General features: G+C 43.4%; 2 protein-coding genes across 3 annotated transcripts; one reads left to right on the forward strand and one right to left on the reverse strand.

The window, feature by feature from the left end:
- Positions 1–226: 226 nt before the first annotated feature.
- CETN1 (centrin 1) lies at positions 227–745 on the forward strand. Its single transcript, XM_060121387.1, has one exon. The coding sequence runs from the start codon at positions 227–229 to the stop codon at positions 743–745; it is 519 nt and encodes a 172-aa protein (XP_059977370.1).
- A 16,879-nt stretch (positions 746–17,624) lies between these two features.
- On the reverse strand, positions 17,625–18,133 carry LOC132504174 (endothelial differentiation-related factor 1-like). Of its 2 annotated transcripts, XM_060121296.1 has the most exons (2): positions 17,924–18,133; positions 17,625–17,872 (listed from the first exon to the last, which is right to left on the reverse strand). In XM_060121296.1, the coding sequence occupies exons 1-2, from the start codon at positions 18,131–18,133 to the stop codon at positions 17,705–17,707; spliced, it is 378 nt and encodes a 125-aa protein (XP_059977279.1). In that variant the 3' UTR covers positions 17,625–17,704. The 2 variants fall into 2 exon arrangements, with proteins under 2 accessions (XP_059977279.1, XP_059977278.1); XM_060121295.1 differs by having other exon boundaries at positions 17,625–18,133.
- Positions 18,134–23,742: the final 5,609 nt, after the last annotated feature.

Consider the following 23,742-nt stretch of genomic DNA (forward strand, 5'->3'; position numbering starts at 1 on the left):
TGTGGGTTTTAACGTATGTCAGATTTCGAAGATGGGGCGGGCTTAGTTGAGCGGGGTCTCCCTGGGGGCGCACAAGGCAAGCGGTTGGGAATGAATAAGCCGAGGCCCCGAGCCCGCGTTCCTGGCGGTGGCGCCCTAGCTCCAGCGCGGTGACAACAAGCGTTAAGGTAACAACCGCCGCCGCCGCCGCCGCCGCCGCCGCCGCCGCCGCCGCCGCCGCCAGAAGATGGCTTCCAGCTTCAAGAAGTCAAACGTGGCCTCCACCAGCCAGAAAAGAAAGGTGGAGCCTAAGCCCGAGCTCACTGAAGATCAGAAGCAAGAAATTCGCGAAGCGTTTGCCCTCTTCGATGCCGACGGCAGCGGCACCATCGACGTGAAGGAGCTGAAGGTGGCCTTGAGGGCGCTGGGCTTTGAACCCAGGAAGGAGGAGATGAAGAGGATAATCGCCGAGGTGGACAAGGAAAGCACAGGGAAAGTCAGCTTCAATGACTTCTTGGCTGTGATGACTCAGAAGATGGCCGAGAAAGACACCAAGGAAGAAATCCTGAAGGCTTTCAGGCTCTTTGATGATGATGAAACCGGGAAGATCTCTTTCAAAAACCTAAAGCGCGTGGCCACCGAGTTGGGGGAAAACCTCACTGATGAGGAGCTGCAGGAAATGATTGACGAAGCAGATCGGGATGGAGACGGTGAAGTGAACGAGGAAGAGTTTCTTCGGATCATGAAAAAGACCAGCCTCTACTGAAGTCGGTTTCTCCCACAAGCATGTGTAGGGAGATTGAGTTGACTTGCTGGGTTCCCTGTTTCTGTTTTGTGAAACCTTGAGGTAGAGGCCAGCGCTGTCTCTCCTCTTATCCCCAGCTGGTCTAGATAGTTCTATTTCCAAATCTCTAGCTCAATTATAGAATTTTAAAGATGCTTTTAATGTGAGTTTTGGTTTTTCATTCCCAAGAGCAGACCTGGAGGAGTGTAGGTTGAATCAAAGATTCTGAAACTTCTTTCCATCCACCATTTGCCTTGCATTGGTGGACACCCATTAAACTGAAGGCAAGACATACTGCCTTCAGTTTATATATATATATATATATAACATATGGTTCATATATTATTCCTTAAATTCAAGTCATTGTTCTCGCATGATAAGGTGGAATCCCCAGCAGGTCATCCTAGCCATTGATTTTCACTTAACTGAATACTGGTTTGAAGGAAAACAGTGCAGCCATTTATCGGGCTCAGGAAAGGTACTGCTCTAAAGGATAGGCTTGCCTTTGGCTGGTGGTAAATGGTGCTATTTAAACGGTTCTCTGGTTTCATCACATGCAAATGATTCTTGATTTGTGTGTACATTACCTACTGTGGATTATCGGGGCCACAATGTATTCTTGGGCTACAGAATAAAAACAGAATTTAATATTGGCCCAAGCAAAGTATGATTGGCTTAAGAGGTTAAGCTAACTAATGACTTTGAGTAAACATTTATAAATGTAAGATCTTAGCTTAGGAAGTTGTAAAAAAATATCTGTAACACACTTTGAGCTACTTATCTGTCCTTGGAAAGATAAACTAGTGTTTTAGTTATTAGACGAGTTATACTATAACCTTAGTCATTTTATTATTGCGTTATTACAAGCCACTGTCTACCTTCTAATTCTTAGAACGTCTTGGTTCTTGATACTTAATTTCCCCTCCTCTGGTGTATAGTTGATGCCAGAATGTCTGGCATTTAAGTAGTTCTCTATTTTATAATCCCAGGAAACTATTTGTTATGGCTTGTGTATGCATTAATACTACTTGTTCTCTGTTATAAATTAAACCTTTCTTGTTTTGAAATAAAATACCTACCCATTTGAACATCTACAAATATGAAGTTAGAGAAAAGTTAAATAATATAGCTGTGGGAAGATAATGAAATCTATCTGCTGAGATGGAGGCCTGGACAAACGTTTTGATAATAGGCAACAAAACTAGCAAACAGGCAAGATATTTTGGTCACAACTAAATTAAGTCTTCATACAAAGTCCCATTAAAATAAATGTGAAATTCTGGAAAATTTTTCACTTGCTTTGCCAGCAGTTTTACCCTTCAGAGGATTGTTAATCCAATCAGGAAAACTACTACTCTGGGTTTAATTCTCATTAACAGGGACTAATTTGTCAAAGCAGCAGTACTAGCTGAAGTGATGGGTATGTGGGCATTTACTGTGAGAAAGGATTTTGCTGAGGTGGCTGGCACAGGGCAGGGGAACTCACCCAGACTGCAAATGCTAACAGTTCAGGTTCAATGTCTTAGTGTGGATTCAGGTGCAGTTGTAGGGGATACAGGTGCAGCTTGGACCAGCGACAGTGTGAGGGGCCCGATCTGAGGGCAAGGGGAAGAGCGTGGCATTCTGGGAAACAAGAGTTCCTGGCATCCTGATGACCAGAGTCTCAGCCCAAGGATCTACATATGGATCAAGGTAGAAAAAACAGAAACAAAGAAAGTTGGCAGGAACTAGGAGAAAGGGTCAGAGCCTTGGCCAACTGGACTGGGTTCAGTCTTGGCTCCCCGCCCAGCAGAGGATAGAAGCGAAAACCAGGAACCCAGGCTGAAGCCCAGGAATCAAGCTGCCCAGACACCATGGGGTCAACTGTGGAGGCTGTAGCCCAGGACTTAAAGGGTTGCCTTAAAGACACAGTCCGTCCTACACACAGGAAGGCGCTCCAGAATATTCCTGAATCCCATTCACTGCTAAGGAAGAACCTCTCATGGACTACTAGTTTTGCTTCTCAGTCGGCACGTATTCTGGGAGATGGAGGGTAAATCGGGGGCAGGGGAACAACTAGAGCAGACCTAGATTGACATTTGAATTTTAAGAGAAGTAAATCATACACGTCTGGCTGGGTCAGACCTGTATCCCAGTCTTTACACAAATAGAACACAAGAAGTTCAATGAAAATTTAAAAACACCTTTTTGCAGATGAGTAAACTCAGCTATAAAGGTTGGGAAGAACTCAGAAAGTAGTTTTCACTTTACTGGCACTATTACAAATGGTCCCAATAAAGAAGCAGGAAGTATAGCAAAGAAACTGTGTAGGGAGCTCATTGATAAACTCTTGCTTTCTAATGATAAATGTTAACAGGTGAAAAGCAGAGCATCAGGCCAAGGATAAAAATATGACAGTCTCAAGGTTGTATTGCTATCAAGGGAGCTAATGCCCCAAATGAGCAGAGGACAGTAAAGGATTTTTTTTTTCCTTAAAGGCATCTTAGTTATGTCTAAGATGAGAAGATTGAGGATGGGATAGGTCCAACTATTTAAATTGTTGCAGGTTGGTTTCCATGGGAAGCAGGCTCTTTGAGTCTTAGTTGTGTGTACAGGAAGTTTATTTGAGTTCTCTGGATCCCACGGGTGAGGGGGAAAGAAACCAAGACAGGGCAGAGGGAGAAATTGGGCTGTGATATGGTCACTAACAGAGGCCTCAGCTGATCTCATGGGGAGCTCTGGGGCAAGGGTGACCCTGCAGATGACCCAAATTGTGACGAGGAAGCTGGGCCTTTAAAACTTGTCATTGACTGACAGTCACTGGACATGAGCTGTCCCTAGGAAGGGGGTATGACCTGGAGCGAGGTGGCTGTCCTCAGTCAAGGGCAGTCAATCTCTGGGAGAGGGAATTCAGTTGCAAACTATTAGCTGTCAAGACTGCCAGCGCCTGGGGGATGACTTCAGTTCTGAGGGACAGGCCAGAGGGGAGATCTGGGCAGGGCCCCCATGGTGTCCGCTACACCCCACACCTTATACCACTTAGATCTACTGGCTAATTCAGGATTCTGATGGATCTTTCTAGATCTAGAAGGAAATCTAGAGGGATGAACTTCAGCCTCTGTCACAGCAGCTGGTCTCGAGACCACATGTAGTGCTCATCCCAGCCACGTGGTCTGGATTCCCCTCACCCTCAGCACCTCTGCTGACATATGACTTGCCTCGTGGGATGACCCAGATCCTCATCCCTGAGGAGTCTGGGCCCCTAATCACCATGCCCCTCTCAGGCTCTGGTTCTGCACACATCTCTCTGCCCTCAAAATTGACTACAGGAGCCCCAAGAGGCGTTCAAGTGTGTCACCTGGGTGCCAAGCATACTGTCCCCATGTTCTGCCCACAGCTCTGCATCCTCCTGATGTCCAGGAGCAGTTACCCATGGTGGTGGCACCTTCCCTGGACTGCCGCCCTCTCAGCACGAGGAACCCAGCGTAACTGGGTGGCACGCATAGTTTGATATTTAATGGGACTCTCGCTGTGCCTACTGAGGGGAACATTCCCCCTCTGGGAGCCAAGATCTCTAAACGCACAGAGGCCAGAGTTGTGGGGACAGGCAGCACAAATTAAAGGGTAAATGCCTGGCAGCTGTGGTAAGAATGACTTCCGCCCTTGATTTGCTGGACTCACGTGACACCACACCATATAATGGCCATCAGTTTTCCGTGTGTGCTGCATCCTGGAGGGTGGCAAGGCATCCTCACTGGTTGTGATGCCCAAGCTGGCCCCTCAGCAGCATCTCCAGCAGGCTTTTCCACTGCTCCATCAGGTCAAAAGCTTCTGTGTGTTATTGGACCAGTAGACTCTGGGCCTGAATTCCCACTGTTGCACTTCCTTTCCTATAAAGTGGGTGCCTCGGTCCAATGGAATATTATGTGGGATCTTATGTCAGTAAATACTCAGCTGTGGTCCTGGCTGAAGCTCCACAAGCAAGAGAGGCAAACCCTTGACCAAAATATGTGTCAAGTCCAGTCAAGATGAGTCGCTCATCTTTCCAGGTGGAAGGGATCCAGTTAGACTACTTGACACCAGGAGGCCTGTTGGCCTCCTTGGGGGATGGTGCTCTTCCCATTTGGTGGCCACAGTAGCTATATCACCCTTCCTGAAGGGGAGTCTGAGCTGCTGGACCCATGCACAGCCTCCATCTCTGCCCAATGACTACTTCATTCATGTGCGTATTGTGCCAGCCCTGGGGTGGCAATGACAGAGGTAGACTGGCATCAACTGGCCAAGTCATTCTATCTTCCTAGTTGTTTGGCATCTCTTATACGATACAAATGCTCTGATAGGTGTTAATATGAATTCCTTACACTTCCTACCCATTGCCATAAATCCATCTATGTACCTTTTTTCCAGATCTTTTTTTTACATCTTTATTGGAGTACAGTTGCTTTACAATGGTGTGTTAGTTTCTGCTTTATAACAAAGTGAATCACTTATACATATGTTCCCGTATCTCTTCCCTCTTGCGTCTCCCTCCCTCCCACCCTCCCTATCCCACCCCTCCAGGCGGTCACAAAGCACCGAGCTGATCTCCCTGTACTATGCGGCTGTTTCTAGATCTTTTTATTCCTGATGTTTCCTTTTCCAGAGTCCTGAACAATCAGCCAACTGATTGGTCACCACTGTCAGAGCCCACATGTATTCTAATTTCAGGCCACTTTTCTTTCCACACAAAGTGGATTCTGGTCTATCAGAAATTCTGTCCATTGGGAGGGTTTCCTCTTTCACTGATATCTTTCTGGTCCACCTTTGAGTGTAATGAACCTATGGTCCGTTGTACCAAATCTGACGTATCCCTGAACCAACTTCAGCATTTTTACTCTTCCAACAGCTAGTCATAAAGGACCACCTACCCCCACGTGGGCACAGGTATGAACTGAGGGAGGGGCTCTGGTGCAATTTGATGGATGACAGGGGCCTTCTCCTCACGCAGCTCACTTGGGTCCTCTAGACTTGCCTGTGCCGGATCCCAGGCATGCGGGTTCTTAGTTCCCCAACCAGGGATCGAACCCATGCCTCCTGCAGTGGAAGCATGGAGTGCTAACCGCTGGACCACCAAGGAATTTCCCCAGATATACCACTTCTTTTTCTAGTTTCCCAAGGTAGCAGATTACACTATTGATTGTAGATCTTTCTTCTTTTCTAACATATGCATTCAGTGCTACTCATTTCCCTCCACTTTTCGTTGTATCCCACTGCATTTTTTTTTAAAGATTTTTTGATGTGGACCATTTTTAAAGTCTTTTATTGAATTTGTTACAATATTGCTTCTGTTTTATGTTTTGGTTTTTTGGCCCTGAGGCATGTGGGATCTTAGCTCCCTGGCCAGGAATGGAACCTGCACCCCTGCATTGGAAGGTGAAGTCTTAACCACTGGACCACCAGGGAAGTCCCCCCCACTGCATTTTTATTTAGTTCCAAATATGTTTTAATTTCTCTTGAGACTTCTTCTTTGACCCATGTGTTATTGTTTGATCTCAAATATTTTGCAATTTTCCTGCTATTTTTCTATCTTTTCTAATTTAATTCTCTGTGGTCTGAGAGCATGCTTTTTTTTTTTTTAAGCACTGTGTTTTTTTGTTTGGTTGTTTTTTTGTTTTTGTGGGTTTTTAAAATTTATTTTTGGCTGTGTTGGGTCTTCATTGCTGCGCGCGGGCTTTCTCTAGTTGCAGTGAGCGGCGGCTACTCTTCATTGCGGTGCGCAGACTTCTCATTGCGGTGGCTTGAGAGCATGCTTTTTGAGATTTATTCTTTTTAATGGGTTAAGGTGTGTTTTATGCCCCATAATGTAGTCCATCTTGGTGAAAGTTCTGCATGAGCTTGAGAAGAATATGTCATCTGCTGTTCTCAGATGCGGTCGTCTATCGATGTCAATTATATCCAGTAGATTGATGGTACTGTTGAGTTTAGCTATGTCCTCACTGAATTTCTGCCTCCTAGATCTGTCCGTTTCTGTTACAGGGGTGTTAACGTCTCCAGTTGTAATAGTGAATTCATCTATTTCTCTTCACACATGGATCAGTTTTTGCCTCATATTTTGATGCTCTGTTTTTCAGTGCATAAGAATTTTATGTCTTCTTGGAGAATTGACCTTTTCATCATTATTTAATGCCCCTCTAGATCCCGGATAATTTTCCTTGCTCTGAAGTCTGCCTTATCTGAAATTAATGTTGTTACTTCAGCTTTCTTTTGATTACTATTAGCATGGAATATCTTGACTTTTAACCAACCAGTGTCTTTATATTTCAGGTAGGTTTCTTATAGACAACATATAGTTGGGTATTGTTTTTTTAATCCACTCTGTCAGTTTCTGTCTTTTAATTGGTGTTAGATCACTTAAGAACAAGAAAAATAAAAGATTTTATTTTACCTTCATTTATTCCTTCTCTAATGCTCTTCTTTTTGTTCTTCCAGTTTTATTGAGCTATAATTGAAACATAACACTGCATAAGTTTAAGGTGTACAGCATAATGATTTGACTTACATACATCATGACATGATTATCGCAAGAAGTTTAGTGAACATCACCATCTCATATAGATGCAAAATAAAGGAAAAAGACAAAAAATATTTTTCCTTGTGATGAGAACACTTGGGATTTACTCTCTTAACTTTCATAACATGCAGAAGTGTTAAGTATATATTAATCATGTTGTACATTACAAACCTAGTACTTTTTATCTTATAACTGGAAGTTTATATATTTTGACCACCTTCATCCAATTCGCCCTCCCCCTACCCCCTGCCTCTGGTCCTTTTCCTATGAGTTTGTTTGTCTGTTTGTTTTTATATTGTCTTGTATAAATTTATTTATTTTTGGCTGCATTGGGTCTTCATTGCTGCACGCGGGCTTTCTCCAGTTGCGGTGAGCGGGGGCTACTCATTGTTGAGGTGCACGGGCTTCTCAGAGCGGTGGCTTCTCATTGCAGAGAATGGGCTCTAGGCACACAGGCTTCAGTAGTTGTGGCTCCCGGGCTTTAGAACGCAGGCTCAGTAGTTGTGGCGCACGGGCTTAGTTGCTCCACGGCATGTGGGATCTTCCCGGACCAGGGCTCAAACCCGTGTCCCCTGCATTGGCAGGTGGATTCCTAACCACTGCACCACCAGGGAAGCCCTTTCCTTCACTTTTGAAGGATTACTTCACTGAAACCAGAATTCTAAGTTAATGTTTTTTATTTTCAGCACTTTAAATGTTTCACTCCACTTTCTTCTTCCTTGCCTGGTTTCTGAAGAGAAGTCAGTACAATTCTTATCCTGGTTTCCCTAAAAGTAAGGTGTTTCCCCCACTCTGCCTCTGGCCTCTTTGGGGAATTTCTCTTTGTCTTTGATTTTCTGCAGTTTTTTTTTTAATTTGATAATGAAAGGCTTTAATTGTAATGTCATTGGCACATGTCATTGCTTTATAGTTTCACAACTTAAGTTTAAATATTAAGAGATACTTGGACATTTTTTTTTTTTTTTTTTTTGCAGTACTCGGGCCTCTCACTGTTGTGGCCTTTCCCGCTGCGGAGCACAGGCTCCGGACGCACAGGCTCAGCGGCCATGGCTCACGGGCCCAGCCACTCCGCGGCATGTGGGATCTTCCCAAACCAGGGCACGAACCTGTGTCCCCTGCATCGGCAGGCGGACTCTCAACCACTGTGCCACCAGGGAAGCCCGGACATTTTTTAACCAAATAGGAAGCATTTAAAATACCATGGTGTTTAGCTAATGTGTATTTAAAAGTATAAAGGAGATTCATAAAAATAAAAAGATGTTTTAAACATAGGGTCTGTAAATACACTCTATTTTATCATTTATGGTAACATAGTATGGTATTTATTTGTTTATTTATTATTTTATTAATTAAAGTATAATTGACCTACAACACTCTTTGTTCCAGGTGCACAACACAGTGACTCAATATTTCTATACATTACAAAAGGCTCACCACTTCTACAGTTTGATAATTACATGCAGATTTTTGGTGTTGTCTGAGATTCCTGGATCTGTGGTTTGTGTCCATCATTAATTTTGGAAAATTCTCAGCCATCATCATTTTCAATATTTATTCTTTTCCTTTCTCTCTTTCTTCTCCTTCTGGTATTCCCTTTATACATATGTTATTGTGGTGGCTTCTCTTGTTGCGGAGCACGGGCTCTAGGGTGTGCAGGCTTCAGTAGCTGTGGCATGTGGGCTTTGTTGCTCCGTGGCATGTGGGATCTTCCCAGACCAGGGCTTGAACCCGTGTCCCCTACATTGGCAGGAGGATTCTTAACCACTGCGCCATCAGGCAAGTCCGCTTACACATTCTGATCTATCTTTTTCATTCTTTCTTCTCTTTACATTTCAGTTTTTGAAGTTTCTATTGACATATCTTCAAGCTCACTGATTCTTTCCTTGGTTATTAATGAGCCCAAAAAAGGCATGCTTCATTTCTGTTTCAGTGTTTTTGATTTCTAGCATTTCCTTTTGACTATTTTCTAGAGTTTCCATCTCTCTACTTACATACACATCTGTTCTTTCATAATGTCCACTTTTTCCATTAGTGCCCTTAGCATATCTGTTATTTAAATGATGATTAAGTCCTGTTGGTTGTTGATGATGTTGAGTTTTTCTACAACCCTGCTGACTTTCTGTCCACTTATTCTATCAATCTGTTGAGAGAGAGATATTGAAGTCTCCAGTTATAATTCAGGATCTGTCTATTTCGCCTTTCAGTTCTATTAGTTTTTGCCTCACGTATTTTGCCGCTCTGTTGTTTGGTGCACAGCCATGTAGGATTGCTGTGACTTCTCAGGGGATTGACCCTTTTACTATTATATAACATTTGTCTCAGTCCCTGATAATTTTATGAGCTCTGAAGCCTATGTTACATGATATAAATATATCACTTCTGCTTCCTTTGATTAATGTCTGCAAGATATATCATTTTATATCCTTTTACTTTCAACTTGCCTATACCATTATATTTGGATTGAATTTCTTGTAGAATGTATTTAGTTTTAATCCACTCTATCAATATCTGTCTTTTAATCAGTTTATTTAGGCCCATTCTTTTAGTGTAGATCTGCTAATGACAAATTCTCTTAGTTATTTTCTCTTTCTCTGAGAATAACTTCATTTCCCCCTTCATCCTGAAGGACACCTTCACAGGATACAGGATTCTGGGTAATCAGTTCTTTTCTTTTGGCACTTTAGTGTGCAGAGATGCTGTCAAAGTAAGGACTAAACTAAAATAAAAATGAATGTGTTCCCAGGCTACATTCATAAAAGCGCGATTCACCGAATGAGGAGGGAGACCCATTTCTATGGTCTGGAGAACTGTGCTCACTTGTAGGTTTTACATCTTAAAAGGAACTGAAGAAATCAAGGCCTGTTGACAGCAGTGAGATAAATAGGGTGAGGGGATACAAAACCACATCCTAAGAGAAATGGCTTAAAATAACTAAGGCTGTTTCTCCTGAAAAGAAAATTCTCTCGAGGAATATGACTTCCAAAGAAATAGGACTTGTTCCACGGGGCTCCAAGGGGTTTCAGAGAGAAGGAATGATAAGGGAAAGAGATTTCAATTTCGTATCAGGAAGAATTTTCAGCAACCAAAGCTGCACAAAGATGGACTGCACTGCGTAAAGATTATGTTCCTGTCATAAAGGTTCAGAGGTATGGGTTGGATGAATATTTTGCCAGTATGCCACAGGTATTTCAAGCTATTGATATTGTGATACCTTACCAAGCATCTCTATTTTCATTTGGGATTCCTGGATGTAAAGTGAAATGGAGTGTATTTATTTATTTATATATTTTTATTGAAGTATAGTTGATTTACAATATTGTGTTAGTTTCAGGTGTACAGCATAGTGCTTCGAGTCTTTTACAGATTATATCTGAAATGCAATGTATTTAGATAGAGAACCTTTAGACGTGGCAAATTCCACTTTGATGTTAACAACCAAACAAAATTATTTATCCTACATGAGAACATGTTATTACTACAGTTGGTGATGACACTTATAGAAAATGTCTGCCCTGTTACGGATCTTGCCTGATACATTTATAATTCGAGGTGATGCTATAAAGTGCTATGTGTGATTTTAACAATAGCCAACACTTAAATAGCACTTACTCTGTACCACCCACCGTTCTAGGAGCTTCTACATATTCAATAATTATCTCCACTTTACAAAAGCAGTAACTGAGACACGAAGAGATTAAGTAATCTGTGCAAGGTTACACAGCTAGTAAGTGGTAAAAGGAAGATTTGAATCCTGTCTGTCTGACTCCTAAGTCTAGACTTGAAATGTATACATTGCCCACCACCCTAACTCTTTAATTTAATCAGCTTGTCAGGACCTGTCTACTTACTCCCCAATGCATGTGTCCCTTTCAAAAGTCACGCTTAACCAATGGTACTGCTGGGCTCAGAATATTTTTGGAAGTTCTCTTTTGGATACAATCTAAACACCTCCAGCATATTCTCTGGAACATTCTCAAGAGGCAAATCTAACTCCACTGAGACTGGACTTAAGCTTTGGAAATAGCCTCAAGTGATTTGTAGTCAAATCTGATGGACAGAGTGGCTGGAAAAGCTGGATGTTATCATTTGACATTTAAAACCGTCAATGCCACTGAAATGATGAGCCTAATTTCTCTGAATGGTTTGTAAACTGGCTTTGAAGTTTCTTCCAAACGAGAAGAAAGGTGGTGACTGATGACAGTATGGCTGGAATAAGTCTCTAATCACCATAGCAACCCAGTGTTTTGAAAGAACAACACTCACTGGGGTATGTCCATCTGGTGATGTTGTTATTTTCAAAGTTATACACTACACAGATGCATCCTTTGCTTGGTAAAAGAAGTGTTCTTGCTTTTTTCTTTTTTTTGGCCATGTAGCATGTGGGATCCTAGTTCCCCGACCAGGGATCGAACACGCACCCCCGGCATTGGAATCGCAGAGTCTTAACTGGATCTCCAAGGAAGTCCCTGTTCTTGCATTTATCAAGAAATAAAAAGGAGAAGGGAGAAGGCACCAAATAGGAGATTTCCATGCATCATGTACTTGAATAACACAGATCTTGATTAGGTGCCATTAGGGAGAAAAGCTAAAGCCTTTGGAATCTCAGTTAGAAGTAACAGAGTCATCATATCATCTTAGGGCAGCAATAGCTTCCTAGTGACAGACCTAAGTTTGAAGCCCAGAACAGAGCCAGTTCCTAGCTGGTTTTGGCAGAAAAATTACTTCTCTGAGCCTTAGTGTCTTTATCTGTAAAACAACATCTTTTCAGGATGTTGTCAGAGTTAGAAATAATTTCTATAAAGGGATCTGATCCATACTAGACCAATAGAGGGAACATGTTAAAAATAATTGTAGATGAAGTGTACTAAGAAAGGCAAAGTAGATAAACGAGTACATCCTCCTCACATACAGAGTTCAATAACCTCAGAAAAATGCTGTCTAAAATAAACTCTCCTACTGATTCACCGTTCACCCCCCAGGACCACTGAGAGCAAGTTTGGGACACAGTGTAGAAAAACTATTTTAAAATTTTATGGCTCCTTAGCAAGTATAGGCCTGCAATTTCTGTTGGCCTCCTGGCTCACTTGCTCCCTCCTCCATCACCCAGAGTTTGTGAATCTGCCCACCCCCCGCAGAGGCCCAGGGGCAGAATCTGGCCTGTAGAGACTGACTTGGCGGCTGAAGGAGAGCTGCCTGCAGCTATGCACGGTGTACCTCGCGCAGCGCGCAGCCAGCGGGCAAGTGGAGGCTGAACCCTGGCCAGGACGCTCGTTAAACCCAGCTCCTGGCACAGGGAACAACTGCCCAGAAGTGCCTTTTACTTGGCACACATGCACTGACTGCTTTTTTTTTTCCCCTGCTTTATCTGCCCAGAGGGGTGCTTTTTTTCTAATTTGCACAAAACATTGTATATATTACGCATGGGCCTGCCATCAGAGGGGTCTTTTTGTTTTTCTTTTTTAACCAAGTTAGCTTGCCAAGTTTGAAAAGTCAGGGATTTCATGCAAGATTCTATATTCCTAGCTTCTTTCGGAAAATGGGATGTTCTTTCCACAGTAGGCCCATATTCCTTCCTGACAACATTTTAGCTGGAGCCAGATGGCCACTGCTCGCTGCAGACCCAGATGGCTGGTTCTCCGCAGGCCAGGGAGCCTCCTAGGTTCCCCCCCCCGCCACCGGGGGTTGAGAGGGGTTGGGGGGTCGCGGGTGGGGCTGGGGGGTGGAGGGGAAACGAACGCTCTGGGCTAAGAGGTCTGATTTCCAGCTAGTGGCACAGCTGGTGAACGTCTTCAGGGGGCAGCACGTGCCCGCATATGAGTGATAGGTGAGGCATGATGTCCTTTAGGAGGAAGAAATTTCTCTCCTTACCAAAAGCCAGAGAAAGGCACTGTCTGGTCACGCAAACCCCGTGGATATGGGGCCTCTCCGGTGTGGGCAGAACAAAGCCACCCCCTGTTCTTTTTCCTGGGGAACGTGCAAACAGTGGTGGCTACTTCAGAGGCTGCCAGCAAAACTCAGGCCACCTCCTGGGCTATTCCAGGACGTTTCTTCTCTTTATCAAAACAGCCGGGAGGAGGAGGTAGATGCTAGGAGACAACCCATCCCTACAAATCTATTGGAAAAAAAAAAAACAAAAAAAAAAAACAAAAAACAGCGGAAGAATCGCTCTGACACTTGTGTATCAGTGTCAGGCAGATCATGGCATTCTCCGCGCAGGTGGCTAAATCAGCATCAGAGGAAACCGCGAAAGGGCCCAGTGATTTCAATCGACATTCCTGATGGGCCCTGGTTAATGATGTTAATGAAATGAAGAGCTGCATACACTATTTATGGCTAGATTAAGCTGATTACTCTAGCTTAGCCTACTTTCAATGTACAAATCTCACCAGTGGACAATGCAAGGCTCTGTTTTCTGTTTTTCTCTCCCTGGGGCTTTTCTCTGGACATTGGAAACAGGAATCCTAATAAGACCATTTTTTACCTGTCTCGTTTGAGAACAGGATTTTCAAACTCTCCCTTCAACATTGATGAAAATCCCTCAGTCCCTAACAGTGACCGCAGAAGCTTCCAAAAATATGCAGCAGCACAATTACTAGGAGAGATGAGATGTTGTTAACTAATAAAGGTGCCATAAATAAAGAATGATGAACCACCATGGGAAATGAATCGACAGAGAAGGACACGTCGGAATGTGGGAGAGTAAAAATCACTTAAACTTTGCATGACCTTGCAGAAAGTCATGGTGATGTTCTGCCAGGTCCCTGGGAGAGTGGATTGAGATATGGCTGTTTCCCAAGACTTACTATCTAGTAGGCTGTGTTTAGACCCGCTCTGAGCCTTCTTCCTTGGACAGCCTGGAGTCTCTCTCGTGTCTAAAGGGTTATCTGGGTTCCTCTCTGCACTTTACAAACTTTAGGCAGGAGCAGTTAATGAGACTATCAATTCCATGGGAGCATCTTGTTTGTAGCAATGGGGACGGGGGTGCCCCTTTGATAATTTAGAACAGTGCTGAGCAGAGGGTCAGATCTCCCTGGGGTGGTGTCACAAACTGGAAAAGTGGCTGTGGCACCGCGTTCCTCTACGGTTTTCTACAGCTGTTCCAGATTTTCCATGGGCTCACCTTTAAATTAAAAGAATTTCTGCACTTTCAAGAATTTGAAAACAAAGCCATGTGTGAGAATATGAGACCCGCTCCTATGCCCTTGCAAGAAATAAGTTGCATTCCTTTTTCTGCACTCAAAAAAACAGTACCTCCTCTTTTTTTGTTTTAGAATGCCATATATGTAAATGATCCCAAATTAATCTTTAGCATGTGCCCATGTTGTTTTGATTTACTAAACTTTAAAAATATGCCCATTGTTCCCTTTTAACAGCTTTCGGCAACATTTTCAGAAATGGAAATATATGAGCAAATTAGTAAATGAGTAGAATTAGCCAGTACCATTCAGCAAGCATTCAAGGTACGAATACTTCTACAATACACAAAAAGCATCAGTATAGATCTTATAAGGTTTCTTATTTAACTTCACTCTTAATTAGCAACATACAATGAAGATTATATAGAGAGAAGCAAAATAATATAGTCACTGGAATAGTATTTTTACACACTTTTAAGTGATTTTGGTTTTGTTTTTAAGGGAATTGTGTGATATAGTGGAGAGAACAAAAAGATCTGGTTTAGATAGAATTTTAGTTCTCTGCCTTAACAGTTTTGTGACATTGGGCAAATTACTTAACTTCTCTGATCCTCGTTTTATTAAACTGTGAGGTGGAGTTGGTAATACTCATATAACAGGGTTGAAAGGATTAAATGAGATTCTGTGTAAAATGTCTAACGGTGCCTGACACAGTGTAAGATGTTCAATTAAGGTAACTCATTATTTGTAGTTTTCTCAGGTGATGGTGACTTCAGATGCTTAAGTAAATTTTTTTAAAGCTTTAAAAATAGTTGATTTTTCAAATTATTTAAATGATGTGGTGATCATTTTATAATGTACAGAAATATCAAATCACTAGGTTGTACACTAGGAAATAACATAGTGTTGCAGGTCAATTATGTCAATACTTCCCAAAAAAAAAAAAAAAAACCAAACTCATAGAAAAAGATCAGATTTGTGGTTACCAGAGGCTGAATTGGATGAAGGTGGTCAAAAGGTACAGACTTCCAGTTACAAGATAAATAAGTACTAGGGATGTGATGTACAACACGATAAATATAACTAACACTGCGGCATGTTATATATGAAAGTTATTGAGAGTAAAATCCTAAGAGTTTTCATCACAAGAAAAAATTTTTTTCTATTTCTTTAATTTCGTGTCTATATGAGATGATAGATTTCCACTAAACTTCTCGTGGTAATCATTACTTCTTGTGGTAGTGATGGATGTAAGACAAATCATTATGCTGTACTTTAAACTATACAGTGCTGTATGTCAATTATATCTCAATAAAACTGGAAGAAAAAAGGATATAACTCACATATCACGCAATTCCTTCATTTAAAGTATACCACCCAAGGGGCTTTCCTGGTGGCGCAGTGGTTGAGAGTCCGCCTGCCGATGCAGGGAACACGGGTTCGTGCCCCGGTCCGGGAAGATCCCACATGCCGCGGAGCGGCTGGGCCCGTGAGCCGTGGCCGCTGAGCCTGCGCGTCTGGAGCCTGCGCTCCGCAACGGGAGAGGCCACAACAGTGAGAGGCCCGCGTACCGCAAAAAAAATAATAAATAAATAAAATAAAGTATACCCCCCAAAACTATTTAAAGGATTTATTTTTAGCACCAAAAATGTCAGTGACATTTTTGTCACTATCATGGAATTGTCATATTGTCACAATTATAAAAATTAATAATGATTTAAATCAGGGGTCCCCAACCCCCGGGCCACAGCAGACTGGTACCGGTCCGCGGCCTGCTGGGAACCGGGCAGCACAACAGGAGGTGAGTGACAGACAAGTGAGCGAAGCTTCACCTGCCACTCCCCATCGCTTGCATTACCGCCTGAACTATTCTCCCCACACCCCGGTCTGTGGAAGAATTGTCTTCCACGAAGCCGGTCCCTGGTGCCAAAAAGGTTGGGGACTGCTGATCTAAATTAACTTTAATTTAATAAATAATTTAATTAAAGTATTAATGAAATGATTTCCCTTAGTGTCACATCACAGAGGCAAACCTTAATTTTGGTGACTGGAGTAGGGGTAACTATTCCTCTTATTTGCAAACTATCACTTGTTGTTACTGTATATACAGCAGTTGGATTTTTGTTTTTAATTTACTTCAGTAGCTTTAGGCTTTCCCACCAAGATTCAAGGCAATCCATTTGCCAATTTTTTTTCTAAAAATCTCTCATAAATTATAAATACTATACATAGGTTAAATCTTTCCTGTACTTCCATATAGAACATAAATCAGTATCTATATGATGTTTCTCACTAATAAAAGGAGTGTATCTGGTTCCAGAACCAGGCAGTTTTATTGCAATACTGAGTTTCCACAGTTCAGCCAAAAGTTTGAGGATAAAGACTTGCTGGAAAAAGCCTTAACTAGTTCTCAACTGCTTTCTCACTTGGCATATAAATACAAAAGTTAGAAATAGCCACTGGTACAATAGCTGTGAGTGCATATTCCTCCCGTAGAATATCAGAAGAGACTTGCAGTTTACAGACAAGGCTGGCGAGGTGTTCGGAAATATATCCAGAAACCTGAGGAAATTAGTGGAAAGAGAGGCTTGTTATTTCTGTAAATATGCTAGAGTACATTTTGATTTTACACCTGAGGAACCAATTAGATTAAGTATGTTTGTAAGGTTTGGGGTTAAGAAAATACTGTCAGTGGAGGGTTTTTCTTAGGACTTCTTACTTGATTCATCAGCAAAGTTACCAGACCCAGTCAAAGAAGATTCTAAGTTTTACAAAACTCAAGATAACTGTCAAAGAGCTAGAATAGCTTTATCACCTCTGAATAATGCCTCAATGAAGCTATATCGTGAGGAATCTATCTATCTATCTATATTTTTTTTTTTGGAAGGGCAACAAATGTTTATTAGCTTCTCTACGAGCCGGGCTGGAGACGCAGCTCCTCTCCCAGACGGTGGCTGCCCACCCTGTGCGAGGTGGTCCCCCTCCGAGCTCCCTGGAGCCACCCCGGTGAGGGGGCAGGCCCCAGGGGAGAGGAAGGCAGCGTTCCGCACCCCACGTGAGGGACGGGGACAGGGAGGAAAATAATCAGGAGAAGCAAAAACTTTGCAAAGTTTTGTTTGTTAGTCTGACAGCAGGTAGGGGTAGAGGGGGCTCCCGGGCAGGGCTACCGCCCCGTGTTCCGCGTGGCCTCGTGAAGAGACCCACGCTGGCGCTGGTGGTCACGCTGAACCAGCCAGACAAGATCAGCTGGAACGCGCTGATTTCGAAGCTTTGTGTTCATTTCGCCCTCGGCCCCTTCTCGATCGGCTTCCCGATGTCTTTCCCCCGGAGCTTAAGGCCGATGGCTCTCTCGATTTTGCCCAGAGCCTGGTTGTTAGAAATGGCCCGGCCCCTCTCACGGTCAGCGACGACCTGTGACTTTTCGTTGATTTTCGTCGCCAGGTCCTTCTGCGTCAGCCCTTTGCTCTGCCGGCCCTGCGGGATCACCTTGCCCACCTCCAGGCTCACCCGGTCGTGATGCAGCTTCTCAGTCCCCAGGTCCAGCTTGGCTGTGTTCTTGGTGATCCAATGCTGTTTGTTCTGGTCGGCGGCCCATTTCTTGGAAGCCTCCACATATTCTCCTCCTCTCTGAGCTGCTAGAGAGGAGGACTTGGACTTGGCCTGGGCGGCCATGGGGCCCTTTTTGGGCCAGTCACTCTCAGCCATGGTGGGGCAGGTGGTCCGTCTGGCGGCTCCGAGGCAGCTGCTCTAGACCCGGCGATGCGACGTCCCCTTGTCACTCGGCCGCTTCCGGCGCTCGCCGCAGCCCCGCCCCCTAAATCTGTATTTTTTAACTAACCCTAATTGTAGGGTGAACAACTGTCCCAGCTGACCTGAGACAGAAGATTTCTCAGGCTGAAGGATTTCAGTGCTAAAACCAGGACAGTCCCAGGCAAACCAGGATGGTTGGTCACCCTACCCAATGGCCTGATGTATATCATTAGATAGAGTATCTGGATTCTTTCATGACTCAAAAATCTACATGGCTTGCCTGACTCTAGACAGTCAGCAAGCTCTTATTCATTGCCTGCTGGGGGCCAGGATCTGGAGATGATGTTGTACAATTAGTAGACAAGCATCCCTAACTGAAATATTTTGTGTGTCTCACGCCCTGTGTCTTATGCTGATAGCCCCACGTGGATACAACTATTTCCAGGTTCGTGTTGCTTTTGGAGCTATTAGACTGAACTCAGCAAAGCAAGATGACCAAAATTAGCCTTTCCAGTGGATTCTGTCTTGGTTGTGCTGTTGTCATCTAAGTTAGATATGATATCAAGAAACGTATAAAAACAGTTCCATGTGAAAGCAAATTAAAATGGGCAAAAGATAGATTGTAAACAGCTTGCCTGTCTTCCCGCCTACTTTCCTATAAATATTAAGTTAAATATAGTATATGCCCTAACATTGTAATTCACTTCCATGAGGATTTATTGGATGATTATCCTGGGTCAAGCCCTGTGCTAGGTGCTGGGACTACAAGAACGAATGAGAAATGGTCCTGCCCTCAGGAACCTTCCATCTAATGGGGAGAGAAACATGTGTCACTTGGTCTCTATTTGCCACTGTCTCCCCCAGATCCATTCTTGCCCTCTCTCTGCCTTGCTCCACGTCTCAAGGATTGATCTCTATGAGCTGCATCTCTGGGGCTGTCTTGCTCTGTGGCTTCTGGTTGAGTTCAGCCAATGGGAGGCATTGTTTTGGCTTGAAGCTCTGGCCATTGCTCTGTGATTGTAATTCTCTCCTCCAAGCCTCCAGCACTTGCAGGGTTCCCTTAGCCAATAATCAATTTCCTTACCTCTGCCCACTTCTGTGAATAGTCCCTTCATAAAGTTAGTTTCATGATTTCATCTGAGTGTGCCTTCTGTTTCCTGTACAAACCCTGACTGATTCAATAGGTAAATAAACTACTGAATTAAAGGAGGTAAGTGAAGTAATAGAGGTATATACACAAGTAGAATGGTGTGATACAGGAGGGCATGCTCAAGAATGCCCAGAGAATGGGAATGAGTAAATGCTTCTTGATCTGAACACTGAAGGATAAATAATAAGTGGGAGGAAGACCTGGAAGGGGCAATGTCTAGCATGGAGAGAAAACTCACCAGGATATATTCATGCAACTGTTAGCAGGTTAGGGCAGCTGGAGCACTAAGTATAGGGAAGGCAGCAGAGGGAGATAGTGTGGAGAAATAGACTGGGTTCAGGACATGTAAGGATGTTAAGCAATTCTGTTCATTTCACACGCACACTGCCTGCCTCTCTCTCTCTCTCTCTCTCTCTGCCAAACACTGTTCTAGGCACTGGAGATTCATTAGACCCTAAAACAACAATCCCTGCTCTTAGGGGATCTAAAACAGGGCAGCAGTAGAGATGTAAAAGAGGGGACACATATTGTAAAGGAAATCAAAAAGGAGGACAATGCCCAGGACAGTGCAGACAAATCTGAGAATTTTTTTAATTTTTAATTTTGAAATAATTATAGATTCCCAGGAGGTTACAAGGAAATGTATAGGGAAACCCCATGTACACTTCACCCAGCCTCCTGCAATGTTCACATCTTATACAATTATAGTAAAATATCAAAACCAAGAAATTGTCATTAATATAATCACAGTGTTTTCAGATCTCATCAGTTATACACACACTCGTGTGTATGTGTAGCATCGCCACCATAATCAACACGCTCAAGCCATCATGTTACCTCTTGATAGCCACATCCATCTGCCATCCCTAACCCCTGAAAACTACTAATCTGTTCTTCATCTCTATAATTATGGTATTTCATGAATGTTACATAAATGGAATCATGTATCATGGATCCTTCGGGGATTGGCTTTTTTCACTCAGCATAATTTGCTTGTGGCTCATCTAAGTTGTGTGTATCAATATTTCACTCCTTTTTCTTGATGAGTAGTATTCCATGGATGTACCAGTGTTTGTTCAACCCACTGAACCCACGGAAGGACATGTGGGTAGTTTCCAGTGTGGGGTTATTATGAACAAAGCTGCTATGAAGAATTGTATACAGCCTAGATACTTTTTGAATGAATGAATGAGATAAAATGGATAGAATGCAGTGACCAGCTGTAGGGGATGAAGCCTGACATTGTTAGTAAAAAATGAACCCCAAAGCACGTGCAGCCACCAAGTACTACAAAAAGGGTTTATTTTGTTTCATATATGTATGTGTCTTATACATATGTATACATATACTTTATTAATAATCAAATGGTATCTTTTAAAATAAAACAATTTAAGATAAGCAAACTGAATTTAAAACTCTAAAGTAAAACTTGACAACATATTTACGTTGTCAAGAGACAACAGCTCTCAGTACAATCATTTTAAATATTTAAGTAAATTTTAAAGGATCTTTGTTGTGATCTGGCATTTTTAAAATTCTGATGCTTTACAAATTCTGTTTTGTTAGTTGCTTGAGTTCCTATTCTGCAATGTACTATTATTATTATGCAGGATTTTATCCGTGCTCCTGAAAGAGTTTTAAAATTAATTCTAATTTGAAGAAAGAACATTCTACCCATAGAAAGTTCAAAAATAAAAATGATGAAGGACACATTTCAGGAAAACACACATGGTATTTTACGTCACCTACTTTAGAATAATTCCAGGATAGTTTCTTTTACTTTTGTTTTATTTATTCTACTTTTTAATGAATTTACAAATAACCCAAAGTGTTCCCTAGTTTTTTTGCCTTCCAGAGTCACAATTTCCTTCAATACTCAAATAAGGATAATTCATCCTGGCAAGTCTGTTGCCTCCTTTTGGATAAAAATCTGGCAATAACCCAAAGAGCATTTGTAAGGGCTCCTGATCTATCTACAAGATACGTGTATAATTTCTTTGCCCATTTTAATATTTTAGGTGTGTTGCCTTCTTTTAAAAATTTGCAGTCAGTACCCATGAAGAATTCTTTTTTTCCATGTAGAAAAAGCCTAGTTTGGACTTCCCTGGTGGCGCAATTGTTAAGAATCCGCCTGCCAATGCAGGGGACATGGGTTTGATCCCTGATCCAGGAAGATCCCACATGCCGTGGAGCAACTAAGCTCGTGCGCCACAACTACTGAAGCCCACTCACCCTAGAGCCTGTGCTCCACAACAAGAGAAGCCACCGCAACGAGAAGCCCGCACACCACAACAAAGAGTAGCCCCCGCTCGCCGCAACTAGAGAAAGCCCACGCACAGCAACGAAGACCCAACGCAGCCAAAAAATTTTTAAAAAAGTAAATGACCTTAAACAAAAAAGTCCAGTTTGCTCAGAAAAACCCAACAAGCCAGGTGATATATTCTATTATTTATATGCTCCTGTTCATATTTTATTATTTAATTTGGACTTGCAACTACTTAGGCAGTTATGGATCAGAAGGTGAGGCTGAAATGTACTATCCAACTGATAGAATGATTTATTCCTCCACAGGTCATTGGTATAGGCTCCAGTTGTCATCAAATACATATGGTATTTTACCTATCCTGTTGCCATGGAGATCAAGAACCAAATTAAAACACATTTGCCAGGGTCATAATAATGTAGCCAGAATTTAAAGAAAAACTTGATTTGCAGTTATATATAATTTTGCTTGTTTGCTCTGACGGTCTGTTGACTTCTACATGCTTTAGCTTATCAATAATAATAAAGCTTCTCGAGCCATTAACTCACATGGGTCTTGACATTCCATGAGCCCAGATTCAACACATCGTCTGGCAGTCTGCTTGGGTTGGCCCCTGGATTGAAGAAGAGAGGGAAGTCTGGGATAGTTCCCAAATGTCTGGATCTGGTGACTGGGATCCCATGGTAAGGCAAGCTTGAGGAGAAAAAGCTGGATTAGGAACTGTTGAGTCTGAAATCCCTGTGGGCCATGCAGTCCGAGAGGCAGCCAGTAGAAGGCTGGCTATGAGTGTCTGAGGTTCCATGTCACATCAGCCAAAGAGGGTGGCTTGGCATTTTCCCCAAGAAGAGAATCCTGGGGAATATAAACATCTAAGGCTGGGACAGAGGAAGAAGGTCAGGAAAAAGACCGAGCAGGTGTCTAATGTCTGATAAAGTGCCTGGCACACAGCCGGCACTCTGCAAATACTGTGAAAACATACGGAACGCAGCCATGGGGATCTACAGCAGGATGGTTGGGCAAACAGGCTCAGCTCACTCTTACCTGCAACTAGTCAGAAATGTGCCTGGGGCTTCCCTGGTGGCGCAGCGGTTGAGAATCTGCCTGCCAGTGCAGGGGACACGGGTTCGAGCCCTGGTCTGGGAAGATCCCACATGCCGCGGAGCAACTGGGCCCGTGAGCCACAACTACTGAGCCTGCGCGTCTGGAGCCTGTGCTCCGCAACAAGAGAGGCCGCGACAGTGAGAGGCCCACGCACCGCGATGAAGAGTGGCCCCCACTCACCGCAACTAGAGAAAGCCCTCGCACAGAAACGAAGACCCAACACAGCCAATCAATCAGTCAATCAATAGAAATGCTGTAGAATTATTAAAAAAAAAAGAAATGTGCCTGGACCCAGAGGTTCATGTAACATGTCGACCACTCTTCTCAGATCACTTCTGGTCAGTGCTGCGTCCACGTCACGTGCCCTTGGTCTCCCTTACATGTGCCTCTTCTCCATTTCTCTGGGGTCCTGGCTTGGTTCACCCCAGGGATCTCTTCCCGCCTGCCTGTGTCATCACACCCTTGCAGGGGGAGCAGTATACACTGCCTCTCACAGCATAATTGCGGTTTGTTATTATCCTAAAAGACCCTCTTCCTGCGGAGGGGTTGGGATGGATGAGATAAAGGAGATTTAGAAGATGGAGAACCCAGTGAGACTAGGTGGAATTAAAAGAATGAAGGGGAAGGTGAACCCCATCCTGCTACAAATAAAAGGAACAGTCTGAGGAGTAAGAGGAGAACCCAGAGAGAATGGTTCAGTAATACCAAAGACCAGCTGCTTTAAAAAAATAGTTGCGGGGGCTTCCCTGGTGGCACAGTGGTTGAGAGTCCGCCTGCCGGTGCAGGGGACACGGGTTCGTGCCCCGGTCCGGGAAGATTCCACATGCCGCGGAGCGGCTGGGCCAGTGAGCCATGGACGCTGAGCCTGCGCATCCGGAGCCTGTGCTCCGCAACGGGAGAGGCCACAACAGTGAGAGGCCCGCATACCGCAAAAAAAAAAAAAAAAAAAAAAAGTTGCGGGACTTCCCTGGTGGTGCAGTGGTTAAGAATCCGCCTGCCAATGCAGGGGACATGGGTTCGAGCCCTGGTCCAGGAGGATCCCACATGCTG

The sequence above is a fragment of the Lagenorhynchus albirostris genome, chromosome 14, assembly GCF_949774975.1.
Source record: "Lagenorhynchus albirostris chromosome 14, mLagAlb1.1, whole genome shotgun sequence".
NCBI classification, from domain to species: domain Eukaryota; kingdom Metazoa; phylum Chordata; class Mammalia; order Artiodactyla; family Delphinidae; genus Lagenorhynchus; species Lagenorhynchus albirostris.